This window comes from Manacus candei, unplaced genomic scaffold (genome assembly GCF_025592945.1).
Source record: "Manacus candei isolate 608988 ecotype Guabito, Panama unplaced genomic scaffold, ASM2559294v1 h1tg000022l, whole genome shotgun sequence".
In the NCBI taxonomy this organism is placed as follows: domain Eukaryota; kingdom Metazoa; phylum Chordata; class Aves; order Passeriformes; family Pipridae; genus Manacus; species Manacus candei.
In genome coordinates this window covers 2,601,705-2,615,694 of record NW_026138070.1, presented here as the reverse complement: position 1 = coordinate 2,615,694, position 13,990 = coordinate 2,601,705, and the positions used below count along the sequence as shown (strand labels likewise).

The following is a 13,990-nucleotide window of genomic DNA, read 5'->3' as shown; positions in this document are numbered from 1 at the left end:
TCCTTCCCGTGCCCGGATCCTGCTTGGCCCCAAAACGAGCCAGGCTCCCAATTCCAGAGAAATCCTGTAACCTCGCTCTGAACAAACAGGTTTTTTGCTGCTGTTCCCACTTGTCCCCCCACCTTGGCTTTGCAGAGATGCCTAAACTCCCTCACACAGACGTGGTCTTTCCCAGAATGGGAGCCCCAACCTTCCCATCACTCACTTTGCTGGGCAGTAACCTCGATGACCCACAACGCTGTGGCAACACTGCATGGAAAACCCCTTGGAAAGCCCACAGCGACCCAAAAGGCCCCCAGGAAAGGCTTGTGCAGGGACATATCCTTGGGACCCACAGCCAAGTGCACTCAGACTCTCCCCGTGTTGCAGCCCCCCACAAAGTGCCAGAAGCCCTGAGATAGCTCGTTTCTGCTGGTCTCTGCAGGACATAGGTGGGGCCGAGTCCAGAATCCCTGAGGACTCGTGCTGGGCTACCTGGGGATGCTGTGGGACGGCCCTGGGTTACCTGGGATTTAAACCAGTTACCTCGGTTACCGAGGACGCCAAGGATGCTGTGGGACAGCTCTGAGGTCCCCGGGCATGTTGGGGGGCACCTCCGGGCTCCCCAAAAGTGCTGTGGGGCAGCCCAGGCTCTCCAGGTGGTTTTGTAGGGCAGCTCGGAGCTCCCCAAGGGTGTCTGTTAGGCAGCTCAGAGGTCTCCCGGGACGCTGCGGGGCAGGCGGCGGGGCAGCCCCGGGGATCCCTCGGGGGGTGCGGGATCCAGCCCGCCGGGGCGGTGCCGCCGCCGGTGCCGGGGGGGCCGAGCCGGTCCCGCCCCCGCCCCGCCCGGTCCCGCCTCCCGCTCCTCTATCGCCGCCGCCGCCGGAGCCGCCGCCGCAGCCGCGGAGCCGCGAAGCAGCGCCGGCCGGGCCGGGATGTGACGGGGCGGCCGCCCCGCGCCCGCTGCGCCGCTGCCCCGGGCCCGCGGGCCCCGCGCCCCGGGAGGCTGTCGGGGGGCGGCGGCGGCGGCGGGTCCCCCCCCGCCGCCCCCATGTCGGAGGGGCCGCCCTACGGCGAGGGGCAGCTGGCGGGGGACGCGGCCGTGGGGCAGCTGCCCTTCCCCGTTCGCCTCCGCGGCGGCGACGGGCTCCTGGCCGGCGGGCAGGGCAAGCGGCCGCCCAAGCTGGGGCAGATCGGCCGCAGCAAGAGAGGTGGGTGACCGAAAGGGAGCGAGGGGGGTGCACCGGGATCTGCCCGGGATGCGGGGCACGGCCCCCAGGGATGGGGTGGGACGCAGCGGGTACCCCCACGGGGTGTCGAGCGGCGCGTCCCGAGGACATTTCCCTAGGGATGCGGGACACCGAGGGACAGGGCGTGATGCACTGGGCGCCCTGAGGGATGTCGGGCATCATGTCCCAGGGACCTTCCCCGGGGATGCAGGGCAGCGGGGATCAGCCTCAGAGGTGGGGTATGATGCACTGGGCTCCCTGAGGGATGTCGGGCATCGTGTGCCAGGCATCTTCGCTGGGGATGGGGCATCGGAAATCTTACCGGGATGCAGGAAACATCCCCTGGGGACAGGACATAGTGCACTGGATACCCTGTGGGATGTCAGGCATTGTGTCCTAGGGATCTTCCCCAGGGATGCAGGGCAGCAGGGACCAGCCCCAGGGATGGGGTATGATGCACTGGGCTCCCAGAGGGATGCTGGGCATCGTATCCCCAAGATCTTCCCCAGGGATGGGGCATTAAGCACCTTTCTGGGAGGCAGGGCAGCAGGAAGCATCCACTGGGACAGGGCATGAAGCACCAGGCTCCCTGCAGGGTCAGGCATCACATCCCAAGGACTGTCACCAGGGTGTTGGGTAGCAGCAAAACCTTCCCTGGGGACAGGACATTGTGCCCTGGGCATTTCACCAGGGGGTAGGGTAGCAGGGACCTTCCCCAGGGACAGGGCACCATTCCCTAGGGACCATTCCTAGGCCACAGAGGTGAGGGGGACCTTTCCTGGGGACAAGGCACCGTGCTCCAAGCCCTTTGTCAGGGCTTCCTCAGGGACAGGGCACCAGGTCCCGTGCCAGGTACCCTCCCTGCAGACAGGGCATGGTGCACTGGGTACCCCGCGGGGTGTCAGGCACCGTGTGGCTTTGCCACCAGCCCCACCAGGGATGTGGGACCCCCCAGAAACCTACCCCGTGGTGACCTTGGGCGAGGGGACCACGGCGGCAGAACCTTCCTCACGCTCCTCTTTCTGCTTTCTAGTGGTGATTGAAGACGATAGAATTGACGATGTGCTGCAAAACCTCTCCGAAAAGGCCCCTCCCGGTGTTTAAAGCCTCCCTGGGGACGCTGGGCTGAAGCCCGGGGCGGGAGGGGGGGGGGGTCGGTTTACAATGGCAAAAAATAACCCCCCCAGCACCGCAGCGACCACCCGAGCGAGCACCGGGAGCGCCGTCCTCGCCCTCCTGCAGTCCCACAGCACCACCGCGGCACGTCCTGCCCTCCGGAGGCGCCTGGAGGGGAGGGCAGCGAGCGAGGCAGACCCCAGAAATGAATCAAAAAAAATAACAAATTAAGAGGAAAAAAAAAAAAATATATATATAAAATTGGGAAAATAACCACCTGCACCAGACCCCCCCCACCCCGAGGGATGAACGGAGGTGTCACACCACGGTCTGAGTTACTCGGGATTGCTTTTCTCGGGCTGATGAACCTCGTGCCGTGCAAAATTTGGGGGGGTAAGAGGAAAAAAAATGGGGCAGCAAAAAATGGGGGGGGGGGAAGGGAGCAGCCCCCGGGGTCTCCCCCCTGGCCAGGGCTGTTCCCAGCGGGCACCTTGTTTACATTATTTAATCTTGCAAAAATGAATCCGTGCACTTGGATGTACCACGCTATCCCCTTCCGTACGATTTCTTTCTTTTTCTTTTATTTTTTTTTTATGTTGATGTCTTTGGATGTTGGGAAATTATATAAAATAGATATATATATATATATTTAATTTTAGTCATGTTTTAAGGTTCTCGATGGGGGGAAAAACCAAAACTTTTATAAAGGGAAGGCCTGGAGGAAGAATTGCTGGTTTATTTTTTAAAGCTTGTACTTCTCGGTTGCTGTGAGCAAAGGGAAAGATTTTATATGTACAGGGGGGTGGGGGGGACGCTCGGCTTTTCTAACTACATGCAGTCTGTAGTGTGGGTGATCTTGGTTTCTTTTTTTTTTTTTCTTATATTGTGGCAGTTTCCTCTCTTTAATAGACTGTATTAAAAATATATATATATATAAAAAAAATTATTTAATGTAATCACAAGAGTGCCAAACACTTGGAGATGCTGGAGGGCAGCAATTCCCTCCCCGAGACGAGCAGCACTCGGGGCTTTCTGCTCTTTCTAGGGCTCGGTCGATCTCTCGTGGGATTTTCTCTGACTTCTCTTTTCTAATCTTTCTTTTTAACTATTTTGCATGATGTGCATATAAAAAAAAAAAAAAAAAAAGGGGAAAAAAAAAAAAAGGCGCCTCCGGCGCCCAGGCTTGGTTCTTGTTTCTGTTTGCGATTGACTGACAGACCTCAAGGCAGGTTTTTCTTTCCTCCTTTTCTTAAATATTGTGTATGTTGCACTTTTATCCACTACACAGGGCTATTTCTGCGATGTCCAAATAAAAAAAGAAAATGAAACAAAATGGCAAAAAAAAAAAAGAGATTTATAAGTGCGGATCTGCCGTGTTTTCCCGCGTGCTGCCGGGGCCCAGTGAGTGTCCCTCCCTGTCCCCCCAGATAACCCCAAAATAACTAAGGAAAACCTTGCCACTCTCCAGCGCAGACCCCTGTTCAAGCTGAATAATTAATTTTAACTAATATTTATTTATGGGATTTTTTTTTGTTTGATGGGAAAACACTCCAGGGGCGCAAATTGAACGGGAAAATTCAATGTGAGGTTCCGAGAGCGGCTGTTGGGGATGGGGGGGAAAAAGGTGCCTTTCCCCTTCACCAGTGGGAAAACCTGTGGAAAAATGGGGATTTTTCATCCCAAGATTGCCTCACTCCCTCTCAAAATCCAAATCCTGGCGTTAAAAAATGCTGTTACCCCTCCTGCCACACCACCAAGGGCAGCGGCCAAGCTTTGTGCCAGGGGAATAAAATACAATGACGGGTGGGAAACGGGTCTAGGGTGGGGATTTTACTGCAAAGAAAACCATCTATTGCAATAAAAGCAGGATGCTGCTGAACTGAGATTTGTACAGGATGACAGGGGGCAGATGGATTAGTCTGGGGTGGGACAGGGAGCTGGTGCACAGAACTCCCCTCCCCACCACCTTTCCTATTTATTGCTCCATTTTTAACCCACACAGTCTCTCCCACAGCCAGGATGGGACGAGGAGCTTTGCTAACTTGCTCCCTTGAAAAATCCCCAATTAATTTCATTTTTCCCCCAGCAGGTTCAGCTCTGAGGTCAGAGCCACATGGGTTGGGCTCTGTGGACACAGTTTTGGCCCCAGGATTTTCTATTCCGGGGGGCCCAATGCACCTGCAGAGCACAAGATGGGTCTCTGAGAGGGATTTTTTTCCCCCCAAAACTAATGGGTTTTGCCCCAACCAGAATCTGGGGTGAGTCCAGGGCTCTGGGGAGAGCAGATGCAGCCTCAGAGGAGCAGAACATCCCACATCTGCCAAAAAGGCAGCGCTGGGGAGCTCGTTAGACACACAACCACGGGTTGGACACAGCACTTAATTAACTAAGTTTACCAAAAAGCCCCCTTTTTTTTGCATAAAAATCTGATCTATGGGTCTGCCAAACCCGTTTTCCCGCTTTCTCCCATGCATCAAAGAAACCTCCAGGCACCCAAACCACCCTGAAACCCAAATGCACCCACGGGTGCTCCAGGGATGGGGTCCATGCACAGCCTGGGAGCCCCCCAAAAACACCTCAACGCCTGGCAGAAGCCGGGAATGAACCAGAGAAGCCGGAGGGGGAAGGGAGGCTGAAAGGAGAGGAGATTCTGCTAAATTATAAACCGCCCTTTTTTATGCATCTTTCATGCACGGCACATAAATAATGGAGCAGGAGAGCCCGGCGTGCCGAGCTCGCTTACGGGGAGGATGCGGGATGTGGAGGGGTGAGGACAGAGGGATGCAGGGTGGATGGTGGGGAAAGATGTGCCCAAGAGCCCGGGCCGGGCACCCCGCAGCCGTGCGTGGCCGGGAGATGATATTCTGAAGGAGGATTTAAGGATTAAACTGGCCGCGGGGCAGGAGTTTATTGCATACATTATTTAACAGATGGCCCAACGCAGGCGGCCGGCTGCCTATGGTCTCCCCGGTGACCTTGGCTGGGAGATGCTGGGGCTGGGAAGGGAGCCTGGTGCCGTCACCGTGCTCAGGTTACAGGGATCAGAGGGGGAAAAAAAAAAAAAAAAGGCACAAAAACCCGGGAGTCAGCACCCAGCAGCTCCAGCGCCAAATCCCCATGGAAACCGCAAAAAGCCCCACCCAACCCTGGCCCATATGGGCTGCTTGTTTTGGCAGGGGTGGGGAAAAAAAAGGAGGAAAAAATAAAATATGTGGAAAAAGGCATTTGCAGGTTTATTTGCCAGGGAGAACTTGACAAGCGAGGCGCCAAGGTCCCAGCGGCACCCAGAGCACTTGCAAAATCCCACTCCCGTGCCCAAACACAGGCTTTAATCCCATTTTCCCGGGGACTTTGGCACTGGGGGAAGGTGCTGAAACAGTTGCTCTCCCAGCAAAGCCCACCCTGACCCCTCACACTCAGAACCAGGGGGTGTTTTTATCCATCTCTAAAGCTGCTCGGTTTTCCACACGCTTTAAGGCATCAGCTCTTGGAAACCCCCTGGAATGACACCAGTCCCGGGGGACTCAGAGCATGGACACCCATTTTGGGGCTGGATCAATGTCCCCATCACTGATTACCCACACCACCAGAGCAGCTGGCAAATCTCACAGAAAAATGCCCCAAAATCGAGGGCAGTGGGTTGCAGTCAGAGCAGGGGATGGGGAGTGGGTGAGTCCCCCAAAGCTCTTCCCAAAAGGACGCCGATGTAGCAACTGCCCAAAATAAATATTCTCTTTTTCTTCCCCTCCTCCATCAAAACTAGGGCATGTTAAACTAGGCCAGCACTCCTAAAGTAATTTATTTATCATGGGGGGGGAGCAAGGAGGGATGGCACGGGCTGCAGAGAGGGGATGCTCCACTCTGCCCCCAAATACTGTGGGTTTGGGGAACAAAATGGGTCAGTTTTTCCCTCTTTTCTCGCTGAAAGACCACAATTACTCAGAAGGAGGCAGCTTAAGTGACCTTTGGTGGAGAAGACACAAAAATGGTCATTCTAATGGTATCAAACCCTTTTTGATCTATTGGCTCCACTGTTTTCACCGTGTGGGGTTTGTGGTTTATATTGTGGCATTAAAAAGAAAGTATGCTTTAGAAAAATAAAAAGACATGAAGGAAATTTTGCCCTGCTTAGAAACTCAATTTCCCCCCCCCCCCCCCTGCTTTTTTGACACAGGAAGGAGAAAAACCCAGTGGATGTCCAAAATCTCTCTGCCCATCCCTGCCTGGGAATGGGTCTGGACAAGAGGGGTTTGGCCAGCCCCCTCCTCCTGGGTGCTCCCCCATCAACTCTGGCCTTGGGGCCTTTTTGGGGGGCTTAATTTCCCTATACCTTTGGGTTTCCACTTGGGAGAAGGGGTTTCTGGTGGTGTGGACCCAAAGTGCTGCTGGTTTGGGGGTTTTTGGGGTCTGCGGGTCCCCCGTCCCTGGGCTCTTTGTCCCACAGCCACTAGAGGCCACTGAGGCTCTGTGATCCCGCCTGATTTATTCATGCAGGACAGTTGGACACACATCAGCACCCAAAAATCTAAAACCAGGGGAAAATGACATATATTAGGTGCAGAGGCAGCAAAATTGGGGGAAAACAGGGCAGAGAAGGGCTGTTCACGAGCTCTGTTGGTGTCTCCAGGGACATCCCCACCCCGAGACCCTGAGAGGGACAGGGAAAGTGCTTTTCTCTCTCCAAATCTGTTCAAGCTTTTCAGCTGCCCAGGACTGTGCTGAGCACTGGCAGGATTTTTGGGAGCCCTCCTCAATCTGAACACCTCCAGAGGACCGGGAGACGCTGCCCCACATGCAGTAATCCCTCCTGGTCCAGCGCTTGGAAGAGCGCTGGGATCACCAGGAATTTTATGGAGGGGGTCAAGAAGACACTCCCAGGATGTGGCACTCCCCACCTTGGGAATATCCTGCGAGAAAAATCCCTAAATCCCTCCTGCTGCTGCCTCGGGAAGCCTGGGAGCGGAACTACCTGTCTCCCCAGGCTCCTGATTTTCATTTTGCCTGGAGTTAAAATTTTCTAGGATATTCTAAACAGCCGTTCCCACTAAAGAGGGAAACATCAGACATCTTCATTTATCCACCGCTCCAGGTGTCAAACTGTTGCATGACAATAACAAGTGGGAGACACCTCACCCAAAAAAATGAGCGAAATTCCACTCGCAGCCAAATGCAGCAGCAGATGCTCGAATGAAAAACAAACCTGAGGCACCACCAGGCTCTGCAGCCCTGCCAAAGCCTTCCCAGACAAATGGTCTGTGCTTGGGGAGGGGGATTATATCTTTTTGGGAGGTTGGGATGCCCGTGCAGCCTCACATTTGGGTATTTTCAGACCCTCAGTGGGCAGGTGAGAAAGGCCACTGCCTTCTTGGGGCTGCCCCAGTTCCCAGCCTCACTGGCTTTGGAAGAAGCTTCCCTGCCAGTGATTTTTCCAAGACAATTCCTCCCCTGGGTTCCAGCGGGATGTGCCTGTGACAGCAATTGCCCTGTTAAATTCCTGTTAGCAAAGCAACGCCAGGAATATGAAGGAAACCAGAGGAATCTGGGCTCCTCTCCCTGCTACATTACAATTATTAATATATATAATGCATATAATGTATCACAATATTATATAATATATAATATTACATAATATATAAAAATAATACATTATATAATGTATAATATTATCTAATATATCTCTAAAATAATATCTCTATATGAAAAAATTTGGCAGAGATACGTGTGACACCTGCATGAGACCCTTTACTTTGCAGATATCCCTTTTCCCACGGGAAAGAGGGAGCAGGGTGGGATATCCCCATGGGAAAAAGAGGAGCACAGGAACTGCTGGGAGCACCTCCTGGGGTCCCCGGAGCACATCTTGAAGCATCAGCCCCTTCCTGGGGTGGGAGAATAAAAGAAAAGGAAGGAAAATAACCAAACCACAAAAATAACCCCCCAAACAGGGCCATGTGATCCAACACTCCGAAATACCCGGTGGTGAGTCACGGGTGCAGGGATGGGGCTGATCCAGCTCTGAGTCAGCCCGGGCAGCCGGTGCAGGCTGTTTGTGTCCCCCCCTCCCCAGTTCCCTGTTTCCCATTTTTGCTCCAAACCTGCACAAATATAAATAAATACTCTGTGACTCAGAGGCACGTGGTGGGGCTCAGCCCGCAGCAGCCCCTTCCAGCCACCCGAATTCCTGATGGTGCCACAGTGACAGGGCTGGACACACCTGAATCCCACAAAAACCAGGCCTGGGAACCTTTGAAATATTTAAAATGTTTGGAGGGGGAAACACACACACACACACACACACACACACACACACACACACACACGAGGTTCTCGTTGATGCCACTGCAAGGAAGCACTTGGGATTTTCCAACTAGCACTAATTAATTAGTATTTTCTCAGCTTAGTATCATTTTAAACATGAAGCACCAACTAATTCCCGTTGGTCACAGGCAGGGGGAAGCCCATACAGAGCAGAGACCCTGCCCAGAATGGGGTGAAGCCTCAGGACACCCACACTGTGAGGGCTGGTGGGTGCTGGTGGAACTGGGATGAGGCTCAGCTCCCAGCTGGGTGCAATCCAGTCCCAGCCATTCCCAAGCCACAGCATCCTACGACATCCCCAGTGGGATGGAAAACATCAAGGGACGGGGCTGATTTGGAAGGAGGCAGCTTTCCAAAGCTGCCCTTGGGTTATTCCCACTGTATCTGAACAAATCCATGTGGGAAACACCTCAGAGCTGGGTTTAATCCCCACAGAGTTTAACCTCCTGGTGGGGTTGATCCCCAGCCTCATCCCAGGTTAATGCACCATTCCTATGCCGCAGGATAAGGAAAGGCAAAAGGCAGGATCAGGATGAGACCCGGCAGCATCCTCAGCATCCTCAACCAGTTTCCATAGCAACAGGTTCGGCCCCAGATCGGCTGGTGGGTGCTGGGAAGCAGGGACGAGGAGGGGGGGTCAGAGGGGCTCCAAGAGGAGCAAAAAAAGGGTTTAATAGGGAAAATCACTTTGCACCTCAGTGCCCCAGGAGCAAGGGGAGGCTGAGACCGAGCTCTCAGAGCTGTGACCCAAAGCAAATCCCCCAGGACAGCCCTGTCAGGGCATTTGGGAAGCTGCCCCCCATCCCATCACCTCTGCCCAGCCCAGATCCTCCTCAGCCCATTCCAGGTGTATCGGCATTCCCAGTTCAATTCACAGCGCAGCCAGGAAGCCTGGAGCTCTGCTACAGCCTTTCCTGTCACTAGCCGGGAGCAAACAGCCACAAGACCCCAAGGCACCCATCCTACAGCCCTGAACGCCAGGAAAACACACATCCAGGGAATGATCCGGAGGCAGCCGCCCACCCCCGCGGCCGCGCAGCCGGCTGCGGCACTGTTACACAAGGCTCCCGGCGCTTGCATAAGCAGCAGCAGCGAGCACAGCCCCAAGGAAAGAGGAAAAACGAGCGGGAATCACGGCCCTGAGGCCGTGCCGTGGGATGGGATCCGTGGCCAGAGCCCGTATCCCGCAGGGGGATCCCGCGGGATCCACGGCAGGGATACTGTGCAGCCAGAGCCATCCCTAACAGAGGTGATGCAGCCCCCCTGAAGCATGACTGACCCCATCCCTTCACCATCTTTGCTGGAGAGACCCAAAATAGCAGGAATTCAATCCATCACAGCTGGAGAAAAGCTGCCAGAGTCCCCAGAGCCAGCGAGCAGCCTGCACACCAGCCCTACGGCACCCAGCACGCTCGCCTGCCTCCACTTCCAGACCTGGAATTGGAGTTATCCCCAGGGAAGACCATTTTCTAAAGCCTTTTAACCAAGTAGGTGTTGGGGAAGCGCCTTACAGGGCTGGGGCAGGTTGGGAGCAGCATCACCCACTCTTGGGGAGCCTCTGCAGAGCAGGATTCCTGTGGGTGAGCACCAGCCTTCAGCTCCCAGTCCTCATCCCAGAGGAATAAGCACTGCCTTTAAACCAGCACCACATCAGTACCTAGAGGTGCATTTGGCCAAACCCCTGGTAATTTTGCACAGGGCAGCTCACCCTTTTTTTGCCCCAAAACACATTGTTCCTACTCATCGTGGTGCTTTGGCACCAACTCATCACAAGCTATCACAAGCACGTGACAAGAGAGGGTTGCACAGACCTGCAACCCCAACCAGAGCACCTCTCCCAAGGGATTTACACCCTCTCCAGGATTCCTTTACAGGATTTCCATGGCCTGTGCCCTACTGCATTGGGGCTGATGCATGTTTTGACCCCAACACCTTCCCATCCCACAAACCCACACACTCCTGCTGCCTGCTCCCCTTATTTTCCTGCCTCATGCACAGAAAGGGTTAACAACAAAAAGCCAAGAAATCCCCTAATTTAATGACCAGGGAAGCTCACAGACATCTAGCTTAGTGTTCTAAACATCTGTAATATCACATCCACGTGTTGAAGAGATTTCATGACTTTGACAATTAGAGGGGTCCCAAAAGCCTGTGCATGGAGCAGAAAAGCACTTGCAGGACTCGTGTGCATCCCAGCCCAGCTCACACTTCCCATGGCAGAGGCGACTTTACAGGTGGCACAGAAGACAGAAAACCAGAAAAGGTCATTGCACGGCAGGGGTGATTCTCCTGATTTAAATGCAACCCCTAAAATCAATGTCGCAAAGCCATAGGCACACCCAGGCCCCAAAGCAAACACCAGTGACCCCTGGGCAGTGAATCCAGCTCCCTGCAGACAAGGGGACAAATTTCTATCGTCCTTCCTTACATGGGGAATGGCACTACAGGGACAAAAATAGTCCCAAAAAGCAGAGCACTGGGACAACCAGCTCACTGGCAGGGTTAGACACCAAAGCATGCACCTATCCCCTAAACCTTGAGGTCCCCTGAGATAACCTGAGATCCCCTAAACCTTGGACTTGGGCCTTATATTGCCTTCAGGATAAAAAAAAAAAATCCCAAAAACTTAGTGCAGCTGTGCTGGGAGTGAGCACAGGGAGGGAAAACAACCCAAAAGAACCCAAACCTCAGGCCCTTGAAAAGCTCCCAGCTCCAAATGGGGGATGCGACCATCTGATTGCCCCTAAAAGACATTATGAAGGTGCTGCCCAGTGAACTGCCTGTGTGAGACCCCCCAAAGCCTCCCCAGAGTGTCTGTTTTGCTGGGATGCAGCAGAGCTGGGGGAGGTGGCGAGGGCGACGTGTGAAATCGCGGGGGGACCGGCAGCTATTTCTGCTCCGTGTCAGCACCCACTGACAGCACCCTGAGAACACAGCAGAGCTCCAGGCATCTTTTTTTCCATGTGAAATCCACCTGTGTACGTCTGTATTTCCACACTGTCCCCACAGGATTGAAAGATGTGGCGGAGCTTTTTGGTTTTTGGGTGCTGAGCTGAGGAGTTTGGGGTCAAAGTGAGCTTCTGCACCCATGGGATTGGCTTTTAGGCTCCCAAGACTCCTCATTCCTCCTTATCTGATGGGCAGAAGCCTCTAGAAATCCCTTCTCCTTCCTTCTGCTCAGGGTCACTCTTTTTTTTTTTCCCCCCTTAATTTCTGGGTCTTGGAGTGAGAGCCAGAAAAATGCAGCTGATTGTGTAACGTTTTGCTCAAAAAGCTTCTTAAACAGTCACATATTTCTATTGGATTTCCCTTGCCCTTCGCTGCTGATTACTGGAGTATTTATATATAAATAGAAGCTGTCTTCCCCATAATCTGCTTGTTTCTCCTAATTAACTCGGGGCTGTTCTCCTCAGGCTGCTCAGCCCTTGGGTTTTGGGGGTGCCAGCACCGAGCAGCACTCAGGGAGCCCAAATCTGCCAAATTTCAGCTGGAATTGCTTTTTACCTGGGTCTGAGGAAGCGAAACCCTCCTTTCCAAACTTTACCTGCTCAGTGTCTGTCCCATCCTCCCAACCCCCAGCTCAGGGAAGTGCTCGAATGTGGTTTCTTCATCTTCCTCCCTCCTCGCAAAAACTTTTCCTGTAATTTATGGAACGTCTCGATTTGATAATTATTTTAATCATTATTACTCATCTTTCCCCTTTCTTCCCCCCCCCCCAAAACTTCGTCCCGGGCCTGCCAATCACTTTAATAGCTGTTTACAACCTATCATCAAGTCTTGCATAACATCCACATGACTTCACTCAGATGCCTCCGACACCCGAAAGCTGCCCCTGAGCTCTATTTCAGGAGCGGTGGAGCCCACAGCACCAACCGGCTGCATCCCCCGCCGGCATGCCCAGGTCCTGGGATGGGGAAAAAATCGAAGGGGAAAACGCATCCCCGGAGCAAAACTATTTTGCAGTTAGTACAAGACAACCCCACGCAGCTCGGTGGCCCAGGTTTTGGGGGTGAGGGTTGGTTTGGAACCCCCCCACGCCGTCATCGCAGTAGGCGTTGTTGTTCTGTTGCACCTACTGGAGAGATCAGGAGCTGAAAGCACCTGGAGCAGCCCCTGGATAGCTGCGGATGCTCCGGTGGGTCTGTGGCTGCACCGTGGCCTCTGCCCCCTCCCCACTCTCCTCAGCAGCAGTGGGACACACAAACACATGGCAAACGCTGTTAAAAACCTCGTTTCCCAGCAAAGTTCTCCACCCCGAGGCATCGCCCGTCGGCGGTGGGTTGGCGGGGGACGGGGGCAGAGGCACAATCTGTGCAGGAACGGCTGCCAGCCCTTTTCGGCAGGCGATGGTTCGGTTGTGTGGCGGGGGGGGGGGGCACACGACACACGACGGCTCTTTTTTAAGCTCTCCCGTCCTCCCCCTCTCCCGCAGGTTTCATAACCCTTCAAAGCACGAAAAGGCTCCTCCGGTTCCCGGCTAATGAGCCCCTGCGGAGGAGGAGCCGCGGCCGTGGCAGGAGGGATGTTTGGGCAGGAAAATCACCCCTCCGCGGCGTGGGGACACGGAGGGGTCTCTGTGGGGTTCCACCGTCCACCACAACCCCAAGGGTGCAGGTTTGCACCAGCGCTGCCCCAATCTGGCTGGTTATTTCCCCAAAACGCCCCTTAGCACGATGCTGCCCGGGGCTTGGAGGTCTCCCCCTCCCCGTGCAAATATTTATTTACACAGTGTAAAGAGGTTTATTTGTTAAGCTACAGCTGACAACTGTATCCAAACTAATTTCTCTTAATTAGGCACTTGCGGTCACCTTGGCAACAGCACCGGAGCGCCCTTCCTTAAGGCGATAACTTAATGGGGTGAAAATCCCCTTGGATGTAAAGGGAATGCTGAGGGGGATCTTCTGGAGACCCTGTGGCTGGAGACATCCATCTCCCCTCTTTGGGACACCCACTCCCTCTCCGGAGATGGAGTCCAGAGGGGGAAAATTGGCCCAGAATTGTCTGGGTTTTGTGATATACAGAGGTCACCAAAAGTAGGAGGGCACTGAAGCCGGTCCTTGATTGCCAAGAGGAAAATAAGGGGTGACTTAGCTCCTACATCCCGCTTTGGGTTGGAAAACGTGATGGCTGCTTCATTAATACCTGTAATTACACTGCTAATTAAGGAAGGTGTGGGTTTTTGGCATCCTCACAATGACCCAGGTGACAGAGTAAATTGCTGAAAGCCCTGATAAGAGAGAGCAGCAGGAATTCTCTGCTCCATCTCTGCCTCATAGAAGAATTAAACCAAACTTCCCCTGTTTTTTAAAACCCTGGATTTACAGAGTTTAAAACATGGGTTTACAGAG

General features: G+C 53.9%; 1 protein-coding gene across 1 annotated transcript; it reads left to right on the top strand.

The window, feature by feature from the left end:
* Window positions 1-869: 869 nt before the first annotated feature.
* CAMK2N1 (calcium/calmodulin dependent protein kinase II inhibitor 1) lies at window positions 870-3,660 on the top strand. The gene is made up of 2 exons (XM_051786511.1): window positions 870-1,190; window positions 2,242-3,660. The coding sequence occupies exons 1-2, from the start codon at window positions 1,031-1,033 to the stop codon at window positions 2,310-2,312; spliced, it is 231 nt and encodes a 76-aa protein (XP_051642471.1). The 5' UTR covers window positions 870-1,030; the 3' UTR covers window positions 2,313-3,660.
* Window positions 3,661-13,990: the final 10,330 nt, after the last annotated feature.

What these genes read in the sequence shown, in the direction of transcription:
- CAMK2N1 (XM_051786511.1), top strand. Translation starts at nt 1,031, where the DNA reads ATGTCGGAGGGGCCGCCCTACGGCGAGGGGCAGCTGGCGGGGGACGCG. An exon ending in GATCGGCCGCAGCAAGAGAG is followed by an intron (nt 1,191 to 2,241) that starts GTGGGTGACCGA and finishes TCTGCTTTCTAG; the next exon opens with TGGTGATTGAAGACGATAGA.